At 42.5% G+C, this 26,349-nt stretch overlaps 2 protein-coding genes and 1 long non-coding RNA gene across 6 annotated transcripts; 1 reads left to right on the top strand and 2 right to left on the bottom strand.

Annotated features, from left to right (window-relative positions):
* Positions 1-681: 681 nt before the first annotated feature.
* Positions 682-19,070, bottom strand: LOC117009768 (3 beta-hydroxysteroid dehydrogenase/Delta 5-->4-isomerase-like). Of its 2 annotated transcripts, none has more exons than XM_033084109.2 (4): positions 18,964-19,070; positions 11,369-11,582; positions 6,490-6,654; positions 682-1,664 (listed from the first exon to the last, which is right to left on the bottom strand). In XM_033084109.2, exons 2-4 carry the CDS (start codon positions 11,520-11,522, stop codon positions 850-852), a joined length of 1,134 nt encoding a protein of 377 aa, XP_032940000.1. In that variant the 5' UTR covers positions 11,523-11,582; positions 18,964-19,070; the 3' UTR covers positions 682-849. The 2 variants fall into 2 exon arrangements, with proteins under 2 accessions (XP_032940000.1, XP_032939992.1); XM_033084101.1 differs by lacking the exon at positions 18,964-19,070 and adding an exon at positions 11,909-11,952.
* Positions 3,665-9,038, top strand: LOC117009799. Of its 2 annotated transcripts, XR_004420530.1 has the most exons (3): positions 3,665-3,884; positions 4,561-4,653; positions 8,143-9,038. It is a non-coding gene; the product is annotated as an uncharacterized LOC117009799 (long non-coding RNA). The 2 variants fall into 2 exon arrangements; XR_004420529.1 differs by lacking the exon at positions 3,665-3,884 and having other exon boundaries at positions 4,264-4,653.
* HAO2 (hydroxyacid oxidase 2) lies at positions 17,096-25,430 on the bottom strand. Of its 2 annotated transcripts, XM_033084121.1 has the most exons (7): positions 25,300-25,430; positions 24,373-24,524; positions 23,322-23,605; positions 22,745-22,960; positions 20,704-20,862; positions 18,964-19,033; positions 17,096-17,151 (listed from the first exon to the last, which is right to left on the bottom strand). In XM_033084121.1, the coding sequence occupies exons 1-7, from the start codon at positions 25,428-25,430 to the stop codon at positions 17,096-17,098; spliced, it is 1,068 nt and encodes a 355-aa protein (XP_032940012.1). The 2 variants fall into 2 exon arrangements, with proteins under 2 accessions (XP_032940012.1, XP_032940019.1); XM_033084128.1 differs by lacking the exon at positions 22,745-22,960.
* Positions 25,431-26,349: the final 919 nt, after the last annotated feature.

The raw sequence follows: 26,349 nt of genomic DNA, 5'->3' as shown, positions 1-26,349 counted from the left end.
CAGACTTCAAGCTGTCAGCATCCCTGAAAATATGATTCACTTACATTAGTACTATGTCAGGTGAAATGTTTTTGTTCACACCATCCATAACAGAACAGAGAAATTCCCATCTTTTAGATTTCTTTTTAGCATGTGAGATGCATGCTTAAGAAAAAAACACTGGATCACATCTGTTTGTTCAGATAAGTTCTGTATTTTTGCCCACAAGTCCAGTTACACATTCTGCAGAAGCTCATGTGACCATCAGAGAAGCACAGGGGCAGCACATGTGTACCTGCGTAATTTTGATTTCACGATATTTACAGTGCTCAAAGTTTGACTGTCAGGTGAACATGAAATGCACAACACCCTTGAAAAAGTGAACAAGATTTATTACAGCTTTTGCCATCAGGTGGCTTCTGCCTACTGCCAGTTTTGTGAGGTTGGTAAACACTGAGTGAATAGGGTGTACATTTGTACATTTGAAAGTGGTGCACATTTGTAAAGTGTAATCATACTTCTAGGACAAGTTGTGTTTTACTAAAGCCTTGGAGGTGGCATGGAGTGAAAGAAGGGCTGAAGTGTTCACAGCATGGATTGTGTGGAGTCTTACTAAAATAAGTCTTTATGCTGCAGAGATGTAGGAGTGGGTGTGGACTATGCAGTACAATGACCTTCATCAGCCTGTACTCAACAAACAAATGAACATTTCACTTTTATTTATTCTGAGATTGGGGGTGAGGGATTTCAGTAGGCTCTTACACAAAGAATTCATTTAAATGCTTGTCGTTTACTGCTGCTTCTGCTTGCCCAGTTTTCCTCTGGCTCAAGGCCCTACTTTCTTAGCTGGGTTTCAGCTCCCCTTCAGGCTTAGGCAGTGCTGCTTTGCAAGTACAGCCTTCTCTGGGGGATCACAGAGGCAATCCACTCACCAGTGCCCTGCTTGGCCTCTTCCCATGAGTAGCGGGGCATGTAGCCAAAATCCTGCTGTGCTTTTCTATAAGAAAAGGTGAAGGGGGTGTTCAGCAGTGTGACCAGGTGTCGGTTGGTGGAGGGGATGTATCTGACAAAGGGCCGCAGCAAGAAACTCACGATCTCCAGCAGCAGCGCGAAGTAATAGAGCACTGTCAGAGGCATGGGGAGCTGGGGCTCAATTCCAAACCCCAGGTCCTTGGTCAGCTCGTAATTCAGATCAGCGTAGCTCATGTGAGGAGTGTCATCTGAGATGTAGTAGAACTTGCCCCTGATGTGCTTGGCTTTCTGCGGGGCTCGGAGGGCTTTGGCTGCCTGCACATGTGCCCAGGCAATGTTCCCCACGTACACAGGGTTCACCAGAGCCTCCTTCCTGGAGAAGCGCAGGTAGACGTTCTTGTTCAACAGGCACTTATCCAGATGGCCTTGGAGAAATGGGCAGCCTTCCCCAAAAATGTACATGGATCTCAGGGCACAGGTCATCAGCATGCCACCATCCTTCAGCACTTGGCCATCTGCTTTCAGCACATAATCCTCTGCCTGTCTCTTGCTTTGGGCATAAGGAAATTTGGATGTGCTCTCATAAGCTGTATCTTCATCACCATTGAAAATTGGGTCACCCTTGCAGTTTGGGCCTGTGACTTCTATGGTACTGGTGTATATGAAGTGCTGGACGTTACAGCAGACACACGCCTCCAGCAACAATTGAGTACCTTCAGAAAGAAAAACATGAAGGGCAGTCTAGGGCCCCCTAACATGGAAAAAGTGAGGGTTTCAGATCAGAAACAGCATCTCTGGCCTGAGCTTAGCCAGATCTCCCTCCCTGCAGCTGGAAGAATCCTGTCCTGAACGGGGAAGTATATTCAATGACACTGAACCTGCTCTGAATCTGTATTTAAGTAGTATCAGTGCACCTTCTAGAGTTAAACGAGGGTGAATATTTGGTCCTAATCATATGCTGTGGGGTGTTTTTTTATGCCAAGAATCAAATTTTTGCCTTCCTTAACTTAGCATGGGTCCTGACCACAGATTCAGGGACTTTTGCCTCTTGGTTGTATTGAGTTGGCTTAAGGCAGATAACGTTTAGAAGCTGCCTCTCTCCTTAGATATCCTCCATGCTCTATGGTGAAGGCCATGTTTTTCAGGCTTGAGGATGCTCTTGCTAAGAATGGACACAATTAGTATAGGACCTGAAAGTTTGCTCCAAAGTCAGTGCACTCACATCCAGTGGAAATCTATCCCAGTATTCAATTGACTAAAGAGAAGGGCTTGAAGAGAAACATGGTGAAGCAAGGCATGATAACACATACTCAAAGATCATGAAGTGCAATGAGAAAAGAGAGGCTTGTGTATGTATGCATGCTTTTCTGGCACATTCTGGCTTTTCCTTGCAGTAGTACAGGATTTCTTACATTCAAAATCCTTTCATGCTTTCATCGTGAGCAGCAGAGGTCAGCTGCTCAAAGTCTTTTAAACAGGCAAGAAAGTTTAACAAGGAAAGCACACTGAAGAGAGAAATAAATACTTTGTGTTGTTATGGTTGCAATTAGAATATTCTTTTTCTTCCCAGCTTTGAGGCAGAAATTGCCTTATTTGTTGTGCATGGTGTAATGAGAGAAATTGAGTGTAAAAAGGCCAGTGACTTCAGAAGAGAACACATACCCCAAAGACATTTGGAAACATCTTTGGCAAAGGAACATTAAACTAAAATGACTGATATCAGAAGAGTGTAGCCTAAAATCCAGGGATAAAATCAAACACTAGCAGTGAGACACATTAAAGATCTTCCAAGTCTGCTCAGTCTATTCCAGCAACAACTAAAAGCAGCACAGTGCAGACCAGACCAGTGTGACTGAAACTAATATAGTGAATTAAAGAGGGTTCAGAAGAACCAGGAATATTGGCAGCAAAATATGGACTTATTAATGAGTGGAAAATAGGATGAATTCTTGAACTCAATATTGTTAGGGCACCAACATTCCTCTTTTCAAGTTTGAACAAGAAAAAGAAAGAAATTGAAACAAATGGAAAACAAATCTAGATGAAGCTTTCAGAAACATTAAGGAAGTGCAGTGAAAAAAAGTTATGCAGACAGGAATAAATTATTTCATGCAAGTCACCCTGTTTAGAAGACATATAAGCCAGGGTCATCTGGAAAAAAAATCATTTATTATATTATTTTTTAAATTAAAGCTAAATTTCTACTGTCAATACTGTTTAGAAAATAAGAGAAAGTAATCAAATGCAGAAGGTCTTGATGAAATCAAATGAAATAGCAAGTTTTAGAAAAAAACAAACAAAATTATCTTGACAGTTGGTACCTGTTCAAGATGAATTTCCAAATAAAAATAAACCAAATAAAATGTGGTTTATTTGCAAATCAGAATTGTATGCAAAAGTTTAAAGATTTCTGCAGTAATGGGAATATAAGTCTCATATAGCATGTAATAAAGTAAGTTATGACTGTATTACATGTTTTATTCAGTCAGTGGGTCCCCCAGATTTGCTTGCCCTTCTGGCTGAGGATCTGGTTCACAGAACATATTTTGGTTAGATTATAATTAATTATTTTCTCAATTCCCATCCTTTTGAAAATTTGCTTCCCTTCCTTCCTAAAAGGATATTTTTGCTCTGAGGTAATTGTGTGGCAATGGAGGAAAGCCCTGCATCACAGCAAGTTTAACTTGTTCTCTTCTGTCCTGATTCATGAACATCCACATCTGATTCTTGAAACATTTATATTACACAAATTCTATTTTCTAGGAGAAACAAAACTTTCATCCTGCAAGCTTATGAAGTAATAGCAGTGCCCTGGCTGGTCAGAAAACCAGAAGAGCATTGGAATGGAAATGGAAGGAAACAGGGAAGAGAGCACAGCAGTATTCATTGACTGACCTCATGGCCAGTTGGCTCTGGGGGCAGGACTGTGGATGGTATTTCATTCTAGAAAATGTTATCAACTAATCCTCACCACCCAGTGGGCGTTTTTAGGCAGACGCTGCTGGCAGGGGAGTGAGTACTGGGGAGTCAGAGCTAAAGAGCTTTCTGGGTTTGGGACATTTTAATAGTTGGGGGGGAGTGTTGTTGATTTTTGGGGTTTGTTTGTTTGTTTGTTTGTTTTGGTTTGGGGTTTTTTTAAAATTTGTTTTTGTGTTTTTGTTGTTGGGTTTTTTGTTGTTTTGTTTTTTATTGTTTTGTTTTTTGTTGCTTTGTTTTGTTTTGGATTTTTTGTTTTGTTTTGTGTGTTTTGTTTGTTTTTGATATTATTGTTTTTTATTTTTCCCCATGGACAAATGTGTTTAAGCAGCACATTCTGCTGTGAAAAACCACATTGTAGCAGGAGTACGGTCATGGAGACAGAGCTTTACAAATCCTCTTTCTGAACTACCAGCCATGTATGTTTTCATATTACCAAATGCACAGGTTTCCAGGAGCTTGCCTTTCTGCTCTCCCCTCCTGACAGGGGCCTAAGAGGCTGCCACTGGGGATCACATTTTGATCACTGAAAATTTGTGGCTTTGACTGAGCAGAAATGAAAGTGTATGGAAGCTAATGGTACAGGCAATGAGCCATGCTAAAACAACTAAAATGCCATCCCACTGTTTTTAGGGTACATGTAAGAAACAATTTGGGTGCCAAGAATTCTCTCTTCCTCAGAACACTGCTGAACAGACAATATTTGTGAAAGTGACGCCTGTACAGGTATGTTCCTTATTTTTCTGTGAAGAAGCACTGTGTCTGTGGCAGAGAGGAACAAAGAACTGGGAAAGCTGTTCATGTAAATAAGAACATCTTCCCCAAATCTCCCCCAAGTTGTTGCAGCAACACAGCCAGGGAGGCCAGTGTGCATCCAGGTTAGACAGTACCAGTTCCCTGAATGGCACTGAGGGTTTTGGCACACAGACAGGGGTGAAGTTGTTCTTTTAGGAAATATATTTAAGCTTCTTGGTAGGTGATGCTACATGGGCCGTTCCTAGGTCTAAACCTTCTCCCTTCATCTGATCTTTCACGGAGAATGGGGGTTCCTTAGTGGAAGGGGTAATCCTATCACTGAGTCAATGAAACCCCTCCCTCCCATAGCTCTGAGTTTGTTGGGGAATTTTAAATTACAGTAACTTCATGATTATAAACCGCACTGAGTATAAGCAGCACTTCTGAGTGCCAGCAACTTTTCATTCTTTGTCCATACATAAGCCACACCTGATTATAAGCCACAGGTTACAATACAGAGTGTGATAAAAGGTATCTATTCTATCACCATCTGTTGAGGGTGGGGGCAGTGATCCTTATCTCTGTGGGAGATATTCTGCTAATGGTCCATCCATTGAAACCAGGCAGGGCATTGTTCTTTATCTTTTCACAACCCATCCTTCCTCCAACGAGTCATTTTCTGCTAATGGCCCATTGAGTCCCACTGTGGGACTGATAAAATTACTTCATCCCACTGGAAGTTGCTCCAGCCAGGGGGAAGAGCCCAGCATTTCTCACTAAGATAAAAACAGAGGTTTTGGGACACTAAGGAAGCCCCTTTCTCCACTGGACTCCAGAGGGAAACTGGATTTCTCCACACATCACCACTGGACCTCCAGAGGCAAACTGCACCTTCTGCAGGAGCAACTGAATCACATCTGTCACTGCAAGGGGACTGCGGCCACCATTTAATGGAACTGCTACCAACACCCTGCCTGATGGGGTGTCAGGTTGTACTCTGACTTTGTCAGGGTTTGGAGTTTGTTTCTTTGTAGTACTGTATTTCTATTTTAATTTCCCTAGTAATGAACTGTTATTCCCAATTCCCTTATTTTTTCCTGAAAGCCCCTTGATTTCAAAACTATAATAATTTGGAGGGAGGGGGTTTACATTCTCCATTCCAAAGAGAAGTTCCTGCCTTTCTCAGCAGACACCTGTCCTCCAAACTAAAACAGCAACTTTTTGTTCTTTGTCCGTATATAAACCGCACCTGATCCTCTCAATTGCCTTCTTGCACACGCAGACTGAATGGCAAAGGAAGGAAAAGGAGAAAAAGAAGAAGAAAAAGAATAGCAAGGAGAGAGCCACAGGATGTGGGATGTTATCAATGCAGCATTTCTGTAACTGCAGCCAAAGTCTGCAGTATTTGTAAAATTTGAAAAATGTACACGGAAGGGATGCTATGTGGGGTGGGAGATTAAGAACCAATTTCTGACATGAGCATTGGGATTTCAGAGGGGAATTGCTTTCCGAAAGTTCCACTAAGCATGGGTTTATGACTATCATAACTGAAGGCAGTCTGTGCAGATCTCAGCGTGAGCATACATAAGTGTTGACAAGAATGAATGATCCTGCACTGCCCTGAAGTGGAAGACTGGGTATGGAGAGGCTCAGAGCTTCTTGGGGCTGCACAGAACCGGGATTTGCACCCCTAGATATGTCTGTGCAAGATGCAGAACAGCCCAGTTAACCCAGCTCAAAACAAACACAGGTCAGGTGCTCCCTTTCCTGAGCAGACGGCGATCAGGACAGAAATGTGGGTTCCAGAGAAGTGCTTCACCTGCTCACCTGTTACATTGACTTCCCAGAGCAGCTTGTTCTCGATGAGGCCCAGGGTGTCAATGAGGGAAGCTGTGTGTATTACGAGGGAGATCCCCTGGCAGGCACGGCGCAGGAATGTCACATCTCGGATGTCCCCTTCCAGGATTTTCACCTCAGTCTGACCCTTGAACTCTGCAGGGGCAGCAGAAAACAGAGCACAAGACCTTACAGGCACCCTAAGAAGATGCAGTGAAGGGCTGACCCTGCCTGGCAGGTGCTGACTGTCCAGGAACAGCAGGGATATTTTAAGGCTGTGAAACAGAAGGCATTTCTTCAGGACTCTATTGTAAAATGCTAACTACAGTGCTACAGAGGTTTATTTTGCATTACCTACTGTAGACTTGGAGACAATATTCAACATGTTTCTATTTTATTTTTTAAAGAGAAATCTTTTCCACTGCTAGCAAGCTTCCTTGAGTTGTGACTGTGTTAAAGTTCACAGAGGAGTAGCTTTAGCTGTGCATGTTCTGGTACCTTCCTGGCTATAGATGTGTTAATCCAAGTGTACTGAACAGGGACTGCATGTTCCTGTCTCCAAGCTGATGAATGATCTCTCTCCACCCAGTGCATGTGAGCACAGAGATGTTTTCATACCTACTTTCTGCTCCTTTCCCTTGCCTGTGTTGCAGCTCTTCTAATCAATTATATACAACTCTGACATCTTTTTCTTGGCCAGGACTTACAGTGCCTCTTCCAAATTCTGCTCTGGCTTCATTTCAGTGTCTGTACCATAGGGTCATTTTTAGCCGGCACATCTTTCTGGTTCATATCTGAACTCTCAAGACTTCTCCTGAGCCGCCTCAGCCTGGCTTGATTAAATCCTGCTTTTTAAGCTCTCTCCCTCCACAGCAGCTTCAGTGTGTGACCCCACAGGAGCTCTAGGTCTCAGAGCCAGCCTTCCCTAAGCTGTGTTGGGCAGAAAGATTCTGCTGCTACACAAAACATGAGCCAGCACCAGATAATCGCTTGGAAAAATTTGGAGTCCAAGGCAATTCTGCTGTCCAGGGAAATCAGCTGGCCTGGCTGCAGCCATGCCACAGGAGGAGAGGGGACTTCCTCAGCATGACCCACAACTTGTAAGGAGGCGGTGCGATAGCAGTCCTCTGGGAGCCTCTACTGTGGCTGCACTAGATGGCTCCCCAGGTACAGCTACTGGGCAGGGACTCTGCAGCACAGGCAGAACCTTTGTCTTCTTCCAGCATAATCAAATGCCCCTTTTAGATAAGAGAAGAAGCTGATTAATTTGTACAGCTTTTATTTTCAGCCATGACTGAAATCTTGTTTATCCTTGTGCTTTGTCACCAGCTCCAAAGCACACAGTATTTCATCCCATGACCTTAATAGGAAACACTGAGAGAGACAGTGGTTGGATCTAGAACTGTGTGGGAATATATTTTTAAATGGTTTTATCTCATTTTCTCTATAGCGCACTAAGAATGTAATCCTGTATCAATGTAACAATTATTCTGATGCAACAGCCTTAAGAGGCTTTTTTATTTCCACCACAGACAGTTGGTCTGAGATTTAAGATTTGTGAAACATTTGCAAAACTGTTACTAAATCTAAAGTTGCTGCCCTCCCAGCACAGTAATTTCTCTCTTCTGCTCCTTTATTTTACAGACTGCATTCATTTCCTCGGACTCCATCTCCAGAAGCTTCACTCTGACCTCTACTTGCATCAGACTGGGGCTGGGCTTTTTGTCAAGTAGTTAGATTTGCTTTAATAAATATTAGTCTTTGTACTGCCGCTAGGTTGATGCTCTCCATGAAAAAGGCTTTGTGAGATTATAATAACCCCAAGAATAGACAGAAATAGATTTCACAACATAAATTCTAACATGTCCCCCCCTCAAAATTAACACAGTGCCTGGGAAAGGGTTAGGAAAATGGAAATTTTACACATGCAAATCAAAGCTTTCGGGAAAAGTACAAAAGAAACCTGTCCCTTTTGAAGCTGATCACAAGAAATCTTCTGTCTAGGTGCTTTGTGCCTTGTTTGGGCTTGCAGTTTGTGCGTATGTGATATGAGTCAGGAAAACTGCTCCTCTATCCCAAAAGTTGCCATGGTAAGTATGATATGGGCCTTGCTCACTTTAGCAGCATCGACTGCATGTCAGGAATCAGAAGATTGATCTTGTTTTGCTCTGGGTGAAGAGAAAAAATACAGGTGAGCTTGGGAAAAAAGGGAGGAAAGAAATGACTGACAGACAGTCGTTTCAGTCTGAGATGGCCAGCAGAGAGAAACTTGATTTCCATCTACACAAACCATTGCCCAAGCATCAAAAGAACACATGTGGATAGGTCAGAGGGGGAGGAACAAAATAAATTCAAGTCAGCTCTTCATTTTTGCATAAAGTGATTATGACAAAGTACCTACTCACTAGGAAAGCTTGTTTTTCATCACCAGTGGTTTCTGTGTCCTCTGAGTTGTAAGTAAACTCCCTGCTTGCTATGGGGTAGTTTTTCCTTGAAAACGCAATGATTTCTCAATAAAATTCAGTGTCCTGTTGTGAGCAGTTCTTGACTCAGCAGACTATTTGCCCTAAACTTGAGAACAACATAGGAGTTCTGATTTCTCCAGAAGTGCCAATGCAATAGTGAGCAACAAAAAAAAGAATTGTGTAAGTGGAAGCACAGGAAAGGCAGAAAGATAAATCTGACATGGAGATGAGAAGTAAGAAACCCAGGGCACCAAAGTACCATGTTCAACATGACGTCCATTCTCAACCACAAAATGTAACTGGGTAGACTCCAATTCAGAACACTCGACATTGACTGGATCATTCCGGACTCCCTGGGGCTGTGGAAGACCACAAATGTCATTGTCTATGCAGACTGAGTGTGATGGTCAAGCTTCCAGCAGGAAAGTTGCTTGGATGAAGGAGGAGTGACCCTGACTGCCTTCTGGCACAAAGACCTGTGACTTGCACATACTTTTCTGTCTTACTACCCACAGTCCTGACTCTGCAAAGATATTGCAAGTGCAAGGTGCTCCCTTTGCTAGTGAGGAAAAAACTCACTCAGCTCTGCTCCCGACTGTTCCAGAAATCTAGATAACATCTGCTAGCAAGTAAAAATTCCTGTAGAAAATAGTGCAGGTCAGAAGACTCCAGCCCCACCCACAGGTTTTGTAGCAGCCCCGCACTTGGAATAGAAGTCACTGTGATAGAGAAGGCTTGAAAGAGAACAGCAGAGAAATATTTTGGGTAGTCCTGAGCACAGGGACTGGCAGTACACTAGAAGAGATGTAGACACAAGGGCTGACAGCAGTCAGAGGAGCTGCCCAAGTGCAGGGGTTCAAATCTGTTTAAACACATCTGGAATGTCAGTCTATGGTCCCTACTACCTGTTTATGGGGAAGAAAAGGCTTTGGTAACCGATTTTTCCCTCCCTCCTGTGCTGCTCAGATAGGCAGAAAGAATGTTAAAAGAATAAGAGAGAGGGTGTGTGGGCAGTGCTCCATGGAGGAAGAAGGGAGGATAAGGAAAGAGGGCATAGAGCTTGCCTATTAACAAAAAAAATAAAATATCAAAACGTTTGCTGCAGCTCAGCCAAGACTGTGCCCACACAAACAATTGTTTTTACTCCCCAGGATGCTCCATTATCCCCACAAAGCTCTCCTGGCCAAAGCAGTGTAGATGCCTCTGCACTGCTGCATGAGTGCTAAACCACACGCTCTCCTGCTGTGTTAGCCTCTACTGTAGCTACAGGTTTGGGGCTTGTTTCTGTGGAAACTTTCTGGAAACCAGAGCAGGATGGGCTGCTGCAAGGCTCAGGGGAATTTAGAAATCCTCAGTGAAATGCTGAGTCAGATTTAATGGAGAAGAAGTTTGAGTTGTTAAAACCATGATAAAGGCTTGTGCAATTTGTACCAGGTTTATTTGTGAACGGTTGCTATTAATTGATGACACTTTCATGCTCTATAGAGTGACTGGGGCTCTTCAGCAAATCATATGGAGATATTCCTTAAGGGCTCCCATATAGTTTCTGCATAGAGGAAGAGGAATCTTGCAGTGATGTGATGGACTAAGTTATTGTTAAGTAAACATAATATAAGGACTTATGAATCTGACTGAATTTAGGAACCCAATATGCCTTTTTATGGATGTGCTCAGTATCTCAATAAACAGGACATTTAAAATAAAACAAAACGTTCTGAGCTGCTTTCCCTGCCACAGACTGTTTCTGACACTGGGCACATCACACACTTGCACTGTCTCCAATCCCTTCAAGAAGCCAGAGCTCTGCCTTGCACTTTGCAAATGGTTCTGTCGTTTCTGTTCAGCATTTGCTTAAACAGGAAACTGCAATAATGTTATTAACAAAAGCAGTTTTAAAAGTACCTCACCACAGCTCTCACCCAGATGATCAGTATTAATTAAATTAATAACAGGTTGAAGAAAAACCATTAGAATTTGCACCCACAACTTTGTCGCTGCCTTCACTGTCTCACATATCAGAGCCCAGTACAGCATACTCTGATATCTCTGCCCTCCCACCAGTATAGCAATGCTTGAATTTTCCTTTCCCCCAAGAAGAAGTGTGAGATTTGTACACTAATTTTGCTCTGTGGGTTTTGTTTGTCTTCAAGTCAGCTTGAAGACAGCCTATTTACTGTATTAACAGTATATAGAAACATCAGGGCCTAACAAAAAACTTTTGTTTTCACATTTTACATCTGATTTTTGTGCTGGAGGGAGAGGGAGGGATAAAGCAAGGCTTCCTTGAGATAAAACCTCTATCTACAGAGGTGGATGGGATGAGAGGTGAAGGCTTTCAAGCTACCCATGTGGGAGACAACAACACCTATAGCTGCAACACACAGTCCTCATGAAATGGCACTTACTTTCAAATCTCCCAAGCACTTCATTGCTGAAGGCTTTGTCCAGCAGCCGGATCTCTGCCAGCGCCTCCTCTTCTTCCAGCAGCAAGCGCACAATCCTCTGACCAAGAAATCCTCCTGCTCCAGTTACCAGGCAGCTTACCCCAGCCAGGGACATTGCTCTGGGTTGCTCCTCAGTGGTGAACTCACTGTCTCTTTAGCTTGGTTCTCCTCCTGCCTGAGGGAATAAACATATGGCATCAACCTCTGGAGGCTTTACAAATCAAAGGGTGTTACCAAAAGGAGAGACTTCTGGAAAACAAACTTTAATCCCTACATCAAACAATTTTTTAAGCCTGTCTTACTTTTGCTAGCTATTCCTATTCAGAAGTAATCTACATGTATTTTTCCATGCAATGAAAACATTCTTACAAACCATTACAAATCAATTCAATTAGCAAATCTGAAAACACTCAAAATCAATGCCAAACAAACCCCACAAAAATCTGCCTCAAGTGTCGGTTCCACCTCTCTAGCACTCAGAACACTGGGGGGGAAATTTGCCTGTATTTATATCCTGCAGGGCACCACCTTGGTCATTTTGCTCCCCTCCCTCTTGAGTGCCTCCTTTGCTGTAAAAGAATGTGATGCGTCCACACCACTCCCACCAAAGAGGAAGGCTCTGGATGCAGTGAGGTCTGAGCCTAGATGTCGTCTTGCATCCCTAAATCCCCACAGAATAAACCCACATGTTCTTAATTCTGTCTAGTTGCACTTGATTGTGTAATACAGTGCCAATATTGTGCCAGTATTGAATGTAGGGAGCATTTAAATTAAATGTAAATAGCAGGACAAGTTATTTAGAGTGGTTTGAGGAGTGGACTCCACTGCTGTATATTTTCTGGATACTGGGCTCCCCCATTATAACACGGCTTTCTCATTCTCTCTGTGCAAGATCAGAAACTAACCCCAGGGATTTTGTGTTTGTTGAGTACGCTACAGGCATTTGAAGTGATGAAATTGTTTAATGTACCATCAAAGTTAAATTCAAGCTGCAGGAGGGAAAGGCTCACCCCTGGAAATGTCTTGTGCAAGACAATTTAAAGTAAGGCTGTTTGAGCCTCTGCAGTGATCTGTGTCATTACTGCTTTACATCTCCAACATGCGGGGAAAATGCCCAGGTGTTTCACTCCAGTTCTAGCAAAACTGTTTTGTAGTGTGAAACCAAGGGCAGGGCATTAGGCTGAACATCCTAATGCCTGCCCTGCCCTCCTGGATCTGTCAGGACATGCTGGATACAGCTGTATTTTCTCTCCCTCTTGTACAGGGATAGACTGACATGCCTGCTGAAGCAGGATGATAAATAGGGAGCTGCCTTGAGCAAAAAGGAAGTTACAAAGAAGTCCAGCAACACAATTAATTAGGCTGAAATGACTGGAAAAGGGATCCCTTGATTTGGGGCATAGCTGGAATGGATCTTTAAAAATGCTTTGTTTCCATTCGTGTCACTAACTGCTAAGCTCTTTTTTAAATTATTTTTATCTTATCATGGGTTTTGTCCACTCATTAAGGAGAACCCTGGAGAAAAGTTGCAGAAGAAGCATCCCCACACTGTTGTTTTTTTAGAGAAAAACTGGGCTTGCATGTGACAGGAGGAAAGCAAAACCATTTCTGTTGGAGGAGAAAGGTTTCTAGCTGACACAGATGAGAAAGTTTTGGCAACTGTTTCAATCCCAGCATCCTTGAATATCTGTTCCTTACCCCAACAAAGCTTTAAAAAAAATGTTATCAGTGCTTCTTTCCTTGGCTTTTTACAGTCAGGACCTTGACATTGTATATTCTTATCAGAAGTTGCTACAAATTAATTTTGTGCACTTTTCAAGGAAAGATAACTGGGCAAATCCTGCTGCTCCAAGCGGCATTCTCTGTAACAGGGCTTCCTTTTTACTTTCAAAAAGGAAATAAAATGCTTTAAAGAAACACTGTAATATCAGACAATACCACATAGGATAGAAAACACTCTTGTATATACCAGCTTGCCTATAAGAATGATCAAGCTTTACAGGGGTAATGCTTATATGAGAATACTAATGCTTCACAGGGGACTGCAGGGAGATTTACTGCTGCTGTGCTTTTTCCTCTTAAGTGCTACTCGGACAAATGCTTGGCTTAGTTTGAGGCAATTTTATACATCAGCCTTCATCTGAACTGCTCTGTGTGAATGTCAGTGGTCAGACAGCAGCAATTTGCTGAATTCCAGCTTGGACCTACTGGGGCTTCCTGCAGTCTCACCTAGGGACAACATTTTCACCTCTTGTTTCTTGTTGACATTGCTGCTGGGGTTGCTGAGTGGCATGGCAGTTCCTCCTGTGCAGACAAGACCAGCTCTGGTGTCCCCCAAAGGTCATGGAGGCAGATGCTGGAATGGGCAGAACACTCCAGAACAGTGCCAACAAGCAACAAGGCCAAAGTCCACCAGACCTCTGACCACCAGGAGCATCGTTTTAGAAAATCAGAGCTTGTACATGTTGATGAGTGTTGGAGAAATGCTATACATGGGCTAAGTGGATAGCTTAGTATATGTGCAATGCAGCATGTCGCATTCCAGCCATGTCACTGATTTGCTGCCCCAGGAACAGTTGCTCCTCAGATTTTACTGGTGTTTACTGTGACAGATACTTTGAGGCAATGACTGACAGGTGTTAGAGAATGTATTTTCTTAGCCTTGTCACAAGAGGAAAAATGGATTGGGAGGGAGTGCAGTGGAGATGCAAATACAGAAAGAGAAATAGTGAAGGGAAAATTCCCAGCAGCATTAGGAAAAAACTGTATCATGGTAGTGGAATGATTATGTACAAAAACATTGCAGGGCGTAGAGATTTTATAGGATAAAATGTACTTTTACATCAGGCAATGCTTTTTAATTATGGAATCAGGTAAACTCATTTTATTATCATTCAGGGTATCCAAAATTAAGTAAGGAAGAACAGTTCTATTTTTCCAGAAAAAATTTCAATTCAGGAAAGGGGTTTCTGAAGTCTGGCCTCTTACCCTGACCTATGACAACTGAAGCAGAGAAAAGCAAAAGCATACTTATTATTTAGCTGGATCTTTTGATTTCTAAATATGGAGTATTTGTGGCAAAAAAGACACATACACACACACACACACATTCCATGTTTCTTCTAATGTGAAAAATTAATGTGTTTCTTACCACTGTATGCCTGTAAGCTCAAAATGCCTAGATGCTGTCAGCTGTGGAAGAGACGCTCGATTTTGAGATGTAGATTTACTCAGGGAAAACTTCTACCCTTCAGGGTGGGAAGCACTGTTCCCTCCTGGAAACATTTCCCTTTCTTCTAGTTACACATTGACAAGAGGAGAAAAAAAAGTATTTAAATAATTAACTTCTGGACAACTGTCCTGCATCGGACTCTGAATAAATACAACTTCTTGTAGTGGAGAAGAGTTGTAAGACATTTTAACCACTTTAATCAAAGTATGAAGAAAACCACTTTAAGACGCCAGAGTGTTTCTGTGTCTTCAAACCTGACAAAGAAAATATCTCCTATTTCAGCAAATCCTGCTGCTCCAAGTGGCATTCTCTGTAACAGGGCTTCCTTTTTGCTTTCAGAAAGGAAATAAAATGCTTTAAAGAGGCATTATAATACCAGACAATACCACATAGCCTCTTAGGATAGAAAAATTCTTCCAATAGAACAGAGAAGGTGATTGTAAACATTTCTGACACTATCTCCAAGATTAAAAAGGCCTTCTTCTAGTAGTCTTTGTTATATCAGACAGCACATGATTTGGGCAATTAACTAGAAACAAACTAGAAACATTTAGTCTCCTTTTCCCTTTATTTTTAGGAAGAACTCTACTTCCTCAGCTGAAATTAATGACCAACTAATATATTTAAAGGCTGGAGAAATTTGCATCATAGGCCAAATAAAAATGTTTATGTTTGGATCCATTTTGTAGATAAGCTACCCTTTTAAGTAGACTGATTCTCTGTCCCATCCTCCAGGGATGCTGAGAAGCAGCCGGGTTTGATTAGTCCTTAACCTACATGTTTACAATCTTCAAGGACAGTTTTTTTGTCAGATTTAATCTTGCTTGAATGTGTATTAGAGATACAACAAGTAAGTACATAAAGCAGAACTGGGTTCAGACAACGGGGCATGAAACTTAGGTATGCATTGGCTTAGGCCTAATCTAGATCATAGAAAACTTTCAAAGTCTTGGAAAACAGGTCTGGATAGACTCTCATCCTGATTGAACCCTCTGACCTCTTACTTTAGGTTCGCTCACCAAATATCTTTGTTTTTCACTCAAAAAAATGCTTTCTTGCAGCCTTTCACAGAGATACACATTCTGCCTCTGCAGCTCCATGTAGTTGGTCATGGCAGTACAGTGGTATGGCAGGGTACAGATCTGTTGTGCAGCTCTTATTTTATGATTCTGTGATATCCTCCTACTATTCAGATTAAAGACAGCCTCTGGAGATCTCTGTGCCAACCTCTTCTCACAGCAGTGCCAGAGAGGTTGCTCTGGATCTTACCCAGGTAAGCTGTATCTCTAACAATGGAGGTTTCACAAATCCTGTATTGCAGTGTCTGACTGCCCTCATGGTGATTTTTTTCCCACTCATTTTTACTTGCAATTTTCCTCATTGCAACTTGTGCCCATTGCCTTTCACCTTTTTACAGCGCACTTCAAGAAGTTGGCCTAGATCTCCTCCAAATGAGTAGTAAAAGGCAGTGATGCAATCTCCCCTCCCCCCTGCCTTTAGCCTTCGCAGGACTGAGCTCTCCCAGTTGTCTCATTCTCTTCTTGTGCATCCTTGAAATGCATCAACATGGGTGATGTGGTGTGATTCCCAAATCTTATCTGCTGGGCTGTCAGTCTGCCGACAAGGTTTATTGTTACTGGAACAGAGAGGAAGGCCTCTGTGTGAAGGCCGCTGGAAGATCACTGCAGACACTGTTATCTCTGAGAGAAATTATAGTCTAAACAGACTGAGCTTCTAAACTGGGTTAGCTTCTTCCTTCTGCCTCCTTTCGGCATATTCTAAGTAGGCTTTATGCAAAAGGTCACTTTTCAGTAGCATGTCCCTGTACATGCCAGGAAAATGGGTATCCAGGTATCTGCCGGCTCCAAAGCAGGGTGAGGCAGGGGATGTGCACCACTGAGAGCTGGTTCTTTGCCCCAGAGGTGGTACTCTGCTCCACTCCTTCACTGCTTTGTATTTAGAAGCAGTGGACAAGAACTGCCTCCACCTTCAAAGGGCAGCTGGGGGTGCCTGGTAGCTGATTCATCTTGTTTCTATATCTGTTATGAATATATCCAGGAAAAGCCAAATCTATGCAAGATAACAGCCACAACACTTACTGTCCCAGAGCAGGACAGTTGTGTGGATTGAGTTGCAGTGGGACTTGGCAGAATAAGTGGAAAAACAAGGCACATGCTGGCTGTCCAGTGTAGCAGAACTTTGGAGGAGGACACAACGTGAACAGCCAGTTTAAAGCAAGTGTATTTAGCCAAGTGACAATTTACTGAACTGTTAAGGAATTAATTGGTCTCAATAAAAGCAGAGTGCAGCCTTTGCTAATACAGAGCCTTTCCTAATCTCTCCAGAAATTTCCAGAAGGCCTTATGAGATACTTATTGCATCTCCTTTTTCATCTTCAGTCTGGTTGGGACCTTAGTTTCACCTGCCTCTGTTTGGTGGGCATGGCAGGAGGCTGATCACAGCTTTGAGAACTGAACCAGGTGTTGGCCAATCTCTGAGATGCTGGCACAGCCTGCAATAAATGAAACATTGGTGAGAAAGGTCTGTCGATGAAGCTTGGAAGCCCCCCTGCTCAGGATCACAGTCTTGTACAAACCAAGTTGGGGTAGCTTGGTACTTCAATATCTCCACTCCCCAGTGGCATCTTCATCCTCAAGGTTCACCACCAGAGTCCCTCCATAAGAAGAGTTAGAAACATGAAAAAAAAAGAATTATAGCAAGCTGAGCAGGGTGCAATCTGATCCAGTCAAGTCAGCAGAAAAACACAGAGAAAAGACAGGGGTCGCTGTGTGCCAAATGACCAGAGATGAAGATTTGCATTGCCATTTCATTTGGACAAATATGGGTGGAATAGAGCTGCTGGTTGACAGCCAGCTGAACATGAGTCAGGATGTGTACCCAGGTGTGATACAGGCATCCTGGCGTATATCAACAATGTTGTGGGTAGCAGGACAAGGCCAGCAATTGTCCCCCTGTACTGGGCACTGGTGGGGCTGGACCTTGAATCCTCTGTTCAGGAGACATTCAGATTGGATATTAGGAGAAATTTCTTCACAGAAATTGTTATCAAGTACTGAAATAGGCAGCCAAGGAAGTGGTTGAATCACCAGTTCTGAATGTGTTTGAAACAAGTGTAGATATGGCACCATGGTTTCATGGTGGAATTGGCAGTGCTGGGTTAACAGTTGGACTTGACGATCTTAAAGGTCTTTTCCAACCTGAAAAAAGTTTGTATGATTCAATGAATTTCACAGCTTCAGCAAAAGGATCCCAAATTTCTAGTCTTTCTGAATCCTGGGCCCTTTTACTTATAAAGAACTGTAAAAGTCTGCTGGGGAAAAGACCCAGGAATCTTTACTGGTTGAAAAAATAACCCATTAAAAAGTACCTATGGCCAGTTCACAGACAGGATTTCACCTCCAGTCTCCCTGTCAGTGCTACTATCCACTTGAGTTCTACATGTCATAATGTATAGAATATCCTGCATTGGCAGGAACCCACAAGGATCATTAAGTCCAACTCCTTGCCCTGCACCAGACACCCCAAGAATCACACCCTGTGCCTGAAAGTGTTGTCCAAATACTTCTGCAACTCTGACAGTCTTGGTGGTTTGACCACTGCCCTGGAGACCCTGTTTCAGTGCCCATAAACCTCTTGTTCAAGAGTAAAACCGGAGCTTGCACTGGGCTCTGCAAATTTGTTGTTCGGTGAAGGGGTCAAACAGGGCAGCTACAGCTGGGAGAAGGAGTGAGAAATATAGAGGGGCAGCTACAGCTGGGAGAAGGAGTGAGAAACGCAGAGGGGCAGCTACAGCTGGGAGGAGTGAGAAACGCAGAGTGAGACTAAAAGCTGGGAGGAGACTCAAAGGCTTTAAAAATATGTGTAAAATATGTGTAATCGCCTACAGACTGTATTCTCTAATACACAGACAAAAATTCTACATCCACTTTTAATGAACTCTTCATGCAGAAAAAAAAATCAGTTGCATTTTACCTTGATAAACACTAATTAAATACTGAAAAAAATATGCTGTCATTCCCAGGAGAACAGACATTCCAAGTTTTGCTTGGCTGTACTTAGCTATTTTGCATCTCTTTACTTGGGTCACAAAGCTGCTCTAACCTACTCCCTCCATGCAAACTTCATTGCTGTGATACCTGGAATGCCAGGTGGTTTCACAGGAAGCAGAGAATTTCAACTACAGCAGCTAGAACTATCACAGCTCTCGTGGACTCCCTTTTTGTGACCCATCAATCACACTCCTGATTTTATAGGGCTTGCATGCAGAAACATCTGTAACACCCATTACAAACAAAACACTCACCAGCTAAGGCCATAGACAAGCGAAACTCATCCTGCAGAATTCTCAGGACATCCTGAAGACCTTCTTCACCCTGCACCAACAGAGAAAGGGTAAAAGGAGCATTGGCACAGAGCAGTGGTGCAGGATGCCTGCACCCTGAGAGCTGGGATAGTCCCTTAAGTCTGTGCCAATTCCAGTGTCTCATGCAGATGAATTATTAAATTATATGATGGATGTGCTCAGTTCATCACAGATTAATTTAGATGCTTTTCCTTTTGGGATACATCCAAACAGGGAAAGAAAACAAAGCTGTTTTTCACTTCTGACATTTTGTAGCTGGTTTTTTTTTTAGCTTTCAGTTTTCCCCCACCAATGGGCTTTGCTGTTTAAAATGTCAAGCCTTACAATGCTGACAGGTTTTAATGAAGTAATGAGAGTTTTATATATGTTACCACTCCAGAAACCATAGTTTACTCAAATACTGGACTGAGTCTTTACAAATAATAGGCTATGTGTTTTTCTCTGTGTAATTGACACCAAGAATCTCAAAAACCAATAAAACATATTAACGATTTTGATCTTCTTATAAAATACAGGAAGATTTAGTATTTTTTTTTCTCTTAAATTTTCTTTTTATGTCCTGCAATAATGAATGCTTGGGCGCAAACAATGTTAGCACTTCTTTATGCCCTTCCTCTATTGTATGCTTTGGTAATGCCACTGAGATACATCTTTAAGAATACTCTATGGAATATAATACCAAAGCACAATTGAACCCCCAAAAATCCCATCTCCTTTCTGTTTCCACTGTGGAAAAAGTGCCGGCAACTTACAGGAACACCTTTGTCATCATAGGCCCTTTTTTGATGTTTACTGGCAAAAGAAACAGTACTGCCAACTCTGACAGTTTTTTTCAGGAGATTCTGGTGATTTCTTGCTCAAAGCCGTGCTACTGGAATCCATTCCATAATCACACCACTGGACAAGAGTGTCATTTAAGATAAAGGAATATGTCTGGACCATGAAAAAATGTATCTTTTCTGCTATAGAAAAGTTTTGAAAGATTCCATCCATAGTCTAAAATGCAAAAAAATTGACAAAAATCTCCAACTGGTATAATAATATTATAATTTAAATTATATTCTGTTTGCCTCCTGCATCAGAGGTCTAATTCATGACTCTGGATCATAGAAATATGCCCAAAGCTGAGAAGCAGCAAAGCTGGAACTGAAATAGCAGCAGAAAGCCCAGGCTTTCCAGGACACAATTTTGCTCAGCCTTGTCCAAAATGTTTCAGCCATCTGTGGGATGGAGCTCTACATGTATTTCTGAAGAATTCATAGCACTGCTGTGAAACTGTTCTACCAAAACCATGTATTGTTCCCAAATATTTGCTGAAAGCAAATAAAATTGTAAGACTCATCTTCCTGGCAAATAACTCAGCTCCAGTTGGGCACTGATAGTCCTGAGTCCTAAAGTATTTTAGCACCAAACTGCAACAACAAGAAATCAGGTCCCACAAAACAATCCTATCACCTTCACAATCCCATTGTTCAAAGTCACAGGAAATTGTGAAATTCAGAGGTATTTTTAAATTACAGGAAATGTCAGGGTTTCATTCAATTTGGGGTGATTCCACTTCAAATTCAGCAAAATAAAATTTAAAAATATGTTCTCCACCAGTGAAAACTCTGTCACTTCAGTTGCAGATCTGAGGAGAGTGTGAGAAGCCCGCACATGAGTGCAGAGCTCCTCACTCACCTTGTAAGCCAGGCCCCATAAAGCTGGTCTTCCAATAAAGACACATTTTGCTCCCAGTGCCAGTGCTTTTAACACATCGCTTCCTTTTCGTATTCCACCATCTACGTAAACTTCGACTCTGCCTCGTACTGCCTCCACAACTTCAACCAGAGCATCAATCTGCAAAGAAGACGCCAATCTCACCTTGAGGGCAGCTTTTGATTCCAAGAGAAGGAGGATATATTCCAAAGAGACAGGCAGGGATGCAGTGCTTTAGTAGGATACCTTCTTGAAATGAAATGTGACAATGCATCAGAAATAGCTCAGCACCAGGAGCTGCAGAATAATGTGCAGCACCCTGTTCTGTTTTCCAGATACTTAGTGCCATGTTCCAGTAGTTTGTTTATACTGATTTTCTTTGCTATCACTTTTGATTAGTGAAAAACTAATATTTTCACTAGATTTATGAAAGATTCTAAATATAAACTTCAATGGGAATATTTTACTTTTATTTGAGACAATGATGATTCATACAGCTGTTTGCTAAAAAGGCTGATGTCAAACTTCTACTGCTTAAACTACCTAACCTTGCATTTCAACTTAATCCTGGTAACCACTTGTTGAGTGCCTCCGTCTAAAGCATCTGTGAAGGGTTTCATTTGCTATGCAGTACAGTCCATAATTTCCTCCAGGTTAAGCCTCCTGATTCCCTAAGGTCTTTTCTGTAGAGCTCAGCATGGAGTAGAGTCTCAGATGTTATTGCAGGGCAGCACCACACAGAGATGCTGGCTCTGGCCCCAAGGCAGTACAAGCAGGGGCAGGACATTGCATTGGACGTAATTAACTCTTCTTCAGAGCAAAGCCAAAATGTTGTTTTCTGCAGTGTCTTATACCTTTTTGCCTTCTTTTAATGTTTTTTTGGGGTGGTTTTCTTTTTGGCTTTTTGTTTGTTCGTTTGCTTGTTTTGGGGAGTTTGTTTGGTTTTTGTTTGTTTGTGGTTTTGTGGGTTTTTTTGTTTTGTTTTTTTTTTGTTTGTTTTTTGTGGGTGGTTTTTTTTTTGTTTTGTTTTGTTTTGTTTTGTTTTGTTTTTTCCTGAATTTCAAATCGAAAACCTTCAGGCTGAAATTTTCTAGGACTAGCTCAGCAAGAGCCAGATTTGGCACCAGAAGAATAGTAGAGCCCAACTAGGTATCTACTGCCTTGTCTGTGTATGTAAAACAACTTTTAAGGTAGAAGAGTTAAAGGTGGATGCCATTTCTGTTATTATGCCTTTAGCATTGAGTTTATTAACATTTTAATTCATTGCTGTCAGCCTTGACGTAGAATAGAAGAGAATTCCCTGGTACCTATTTTTATTTAACAAAAGAGAACCAAGAAAAGAAAGCTCATAAGATACTGTGCAATGCAGAATTGTGAAATAAGAGTAACTGGAAAAACTGACAGAAGCCAAATCAAGCCAGTGAAATACACACACGTCCAAACAATGCATGATTTCTTTGTACAAATTAAAAAGCAGAGGAATTTTTCTCCAGATAAGTTATCCTTTTTCTGACTCATGTAAGCCAATAAATCCCTGTTTAGACTTGAGCCTGGAAATACGCAAGCAGACCTCTCACTAAATCTAGCTGCATTGTTTCGCATGTTTTGACAGATGTGAACAATGAGAATACATTATGCTCTCATTTACACAATTTTGGTTCCAGAGCTTTGTTTTCTTTTTGCTGCAGTGCGCAAAGAGTTTGAGTGTGCTGCACCAGCTAAAGGAGACACAGACAGGAATTCTTCCTGACTTAGGCCAGTAGTTTATCTGCACTTATGTGGGTTCTGTGGTACTTACAGAGCCCTCCCTAGAAGCTGAGGAAATACAGAGTGGGCAACCCCCACGCCAAGGCTGGATCTCACCAGTTTAAAGCTAAAGTATATCCGCACACATCCTTGGCCACTGGACAAACTCACGTCCACCAGAAGTGCACACACAAACCTGGGCATAGAGATACTGAGGTTAATGCAAACGTGCAGATGGTAAACAGGGAAAATGTGGGACATCCATTTTCTCACTTACAGTGGCAGGTCCTTCATCCAGTTGCCTTCCACCATGATTGGACACTATAATTCCCAGAACTCCATGTCTCACTGCGAGCTCTGCATCTTCTCTTGTCAAGATGCCTTTGATGATGATGGGCAGGCGTGTCAGGCTCCGCAGCCAGTAGACGTCATTCCAGGTAACTGAAGGATCCAAGCTGTTGGGTGGCAGTCCGTACTCCGACCAGTCATCTCCCTACAGCCAAAATGAAACAGCAAAAGGAAAACTCATCCAAGCTGCAACAACACACAGGTGCCTTTCCTTGCCCTAGAACAGATCAATCAAACTTGCCAACAGACATGTTCCAGAAATGTCACATGTCTCTGGAGGAGAATAATTACAATGAGGGTGGACATCAGTGTTTCTAAGGCAGCTAGATGGGGATTTTGAAGACAGAACCCAGGTTCCAGGAGTTCAAGCCAGGATGTTGCAGAACCAGCAGGGGAGAAGATATGCTTCACTACAACAAATTCCAAGGCAGCAGTTACCCAGTGGTTTTTGTCTCATGTGGTGCAAGCCAGCACAGTGAATGAAAGGACAGGCTCATTTTACAAACCTCAAAGGCTTGTTCCAAGTTCTTCACTTTCATGTGGGGAGGAAGGCAGAAACCATTGCGGACGTCGTCGCGTCTCTTGCCTGTGTAGGGCAGATCTGCGGTGAGGACTAGGCCCTGGAAGCCCAAGGCCTCCGCCCGTTGGACCAGCTGCTGGGAAGCTGCTCTGTTGCGGTGGATGTAGAGTTGGAACCAGCGGAGGCCACCGGGCGCAGCCACACAGATCTCCTCCAGCGTGCAGGTGGAGTAGGTGCTGGCAATGTAGCAGGTGTTCATTGCTCTGGCCGCTTGGGAGGCATTGGAAAGGAAAGAGAAATTAAGGCATTTGAAGGGTCTTGACAGACATCAGATGCAAAACCATGTACTGTTTTTAGAGACCACCCCAACTCCTGATTTCATGCATATGCTACAGAGCATGCTATGCCCTGGGATAAACAATGACTTTATTTACTGCACACTCTTGTTAGTCCATGATTAAGAAAGCAGAAAAGGGAGAGGTAATTAACCAAGCTGTACTTTCATTTTGCAGCTACATTTTTAGAAAAAGCGTGAATTTTATCTTTATGACTGAGTCCTCTCAGGAATGTACTGTTAAATCTACTCTGTGTACACAGAAGAAAAATCATTTCTAGGGTTCAGGTCTCCAAACTCACCACAGAGTTTGTGAAAAGGGGGTATCTTTTTCTCCAAGAGAGACATTTCTTAACCAGTAACAAGAAATTCACAGTCTGAGTCCCATCCACCCCTTTTACAACCCATCTAGAGCTCCCAGAACTGAAAACCTTATGTGGTTTTTGGTGTGAGTCAGAAATGCATCCACTGCCCTTGTCTTTATTTTGCAGCAGACTCCATGGGGTTGATTTTGTATGGTGGTAGCTGGAGAAGAAGAGTAACGTCTATACAGATTCCTATGCAGGATGTCAGAAAGTGGGAAGAGAGTTGGCCCCCTGAAGCCTGAAAATTTTTCTCAGTCACACCTCAAGTCACCTTAACAGTTTCTTGAGGCTCTTCTACAACCCCCTTTTTTCAGCATGGCACCAGAGCAGAAGAGTACCTCTGGCTGTGCTTTTCTCTCCATCAGGCCATGCTAGCTGGTGGAAGCCTGTAGGGGCAATTCCTACAGGAAAGCTGATTTCGGAACCCAGGATTTTAGTCTTAATGTCCATCACGGATACGTCCCACAGCATACGTGGCCGGAAACGAATTCTGTAAGGCAAAAAACCCCCTTCAGGATAGTAAACGTTCAGTGAGTTTTCTGAAGTTTCATGGAAACCAGGTCTTCGTTCACCAATTGCAAAGCAGGAATCTGAGCCAATGAAGAAAACAGCAAACAATAAAACTGTAATAAAAGAAAATATAACAAAGGCTCTTTGTTCTTTCTGTTTGCTTTTAGAGGTCAATTCAGCCAGCAGTTCAGTCACTTCCACTTATAATTAATCCTGCTTTACCGGCCACAGTACATAATTTCTGCATCTCCTGCCTCAGCTCACCATGTCCTGTTCTCCCACTGTCCTTCCCCAAGTTCCTCCTACTTGCAGCCAGGCTGGGTCCTTCCACTTCACCATTTGAGTCTATCCTCACTGCACAGGGCACCTGCCCTCAGGCTTTGCAGCACGCTCCCCAAATCCCACTCTACTTGCACACAGGCTTACCGCTGTTCACCAAGAGCTCCCTGTTACATCTCATTCTATTGGATCTACTCATGGCCTTTCCTGTAATGCCACCCACACCATAGCACACTGTACCTACCCTACCGTAGCATCTTGCCTGTACACTCAGCATCTCTAAAGCCTCATACAACCTATGCTCTCAGTCTGGCATCAGAGCATACAGTGCACATCACTCAGGTTTTGCATTTAGTTTGGGGACACCCTGGAAAGGATAAGGTTTTTAGGTGTCTTTGCTTTTTAAGTCCAAACACTTGCACAAAAACAGTTTAAAAGGTCCCAGTACAACTCCCTTAATTTCCTTCTCACTTTACCTTTTATATGCCAGGATGTTTTCATCACGTGTGGTACACTCGTCTGCCCCAGCTGCAAAATAATCCCAAGCAATCTTGGGTAAATACTTCTTAGCATAAGCTTCGAAGTCGGAAAGACACACCATAGCCATTGCTGAGAGAGGTGTAGGGAACCTTGAAGAAAAGAATAACGTGGAGCAGAAATTAGACCCCTGAACTGTCATTCTCTCTTCTGGGGGCTCCAATGTCACTGTATGCAAAACTTGGAGCCATCTGTTTTAAAGAAGAGCAGCTGAGAGTTGACTCCGTCTATCTTGCACATTGGTCTGTGAATCCTCTACCCCAGTATGAGGAAAACTTGCAGATGTAACTTGCAGCCATGAGAGTAGAAGGAAGTTTGCATCTCTGTGCCTCTCTTCATTCTGTTTTAAACAGCAGTCTGAAGAGGTCATTTTAGGCCCTCTGCTATTTCAGTTGTGTAATTCTGTCGTAAGTTCCATCTTAAAACAAGCTGCATTATTTGTTCCCGTAATTCTGCTCAAAGGTTGTCCCAGAACATCATTTGTTAGATCACCCCTAAGGACAGTTCCATGACTGAGCAATTAGTTATGGAGCACAGTGTTGGAATTCAAGATCATGAAATCTGGAAACAAGTAAATACAGAGTCTACATCTAACCTGCTCCAGCATGAACACACTGTAAAACTAAGTCCAGACCCTGAGACGTGACTGTCAAGGCCAGTGCTGTGGGAAAAAAACAAACATTTTCTACAGATCTTACTTTCTCTTCTGTAATAAATATCTTCTGGATGTTTGCATTACATGCTGGAGCACTGATATATACTATAAAAGGAACATATAGAATTTGGACAAACCATGAAAAAACACCGGCAAAAAACAAATTCCACAATATGAAACACGTTTCTGAGAACTAACCTCAGCCTTTCAGGGAATGGAAGAGAAGTTCTGTGACCTAGATGTCTAATCAAACCAACATAAATGCTGCCCAGAAAATGCCTGCACTTGCATACTTTTGAAGTAGCAAGAACTGAAAGCTATGCAAATTAATGTT

Source organism: Catharus ustulatus, chromosome 2 (assembly GCF_009819885.2).
Source record: "Catharus ustulatus isolate bCatUst1 chromosome 2, bCatUst1.pri.v2, whole genome shotgun sequence".
Taxonomy (NCBI): domain Eukaryota; kingdom Metazoa; phylum Chordata; class Aves; order Passeriformes; family Turdidae; genus Catharus; species Catharus ustulatus.
This window is presented reverse-complemented; position numbering and strand designations above follow the sequence as displayed.

What these genes read in the sequence shown, in the direction of transcription:
- LOC117009768 (XM_033084109.2), bottom strand. Translation starts at nt 11,522, where the DNA reads ATGTCCCTGGCTGGGGTAAGCTGCCTGGTAACTGGAGCAGGAGGATTT. An exon ending in AGTGCTTGGGAGATTTGAAA is followed by an intron (nt 6,655 to 11,368) that starts GTAAGTGCCATT and finishes CTGCCCCTGCAG; the next exon opens with AGTTCAAGGGTCAGACTGAG. An exon ending in CTGGGAAGTCAATGTAACAG is followed by an intron (nt 1,665 to 6,489) that starts GTGAGCAGGTGA and finishes TTCTTTCTGAAG; the next exon opens with GTACTCAATTGTTGCTGGAG.
- HAO2 (XM_033084121.1), bottom strand. Translation starts at nt 25,430, where the DNA reads ATGGCTATGGTGTGTCTTTCCGACTTCGAAGCTTATGCTAAGAAGTAT. An exon ending in AACATCCTGGCATATAAAAG is followed by an intron (nt 24,525 to 25,299) that starts GTAAAGTGAGAA and finishes TTTGCCTTACAG; the next exon opens with AATTCGTTTCCGGCCACGTA. An exon ending in TGGATGAAGGACCTGCCACT is followed by an intron (nt 20,863 to 22,744) that starts GTAAGTGAGAAA and finishes TCTTCTTTGCAG; the next exon opens with ATTGATGCTCTGGTTGAAGT.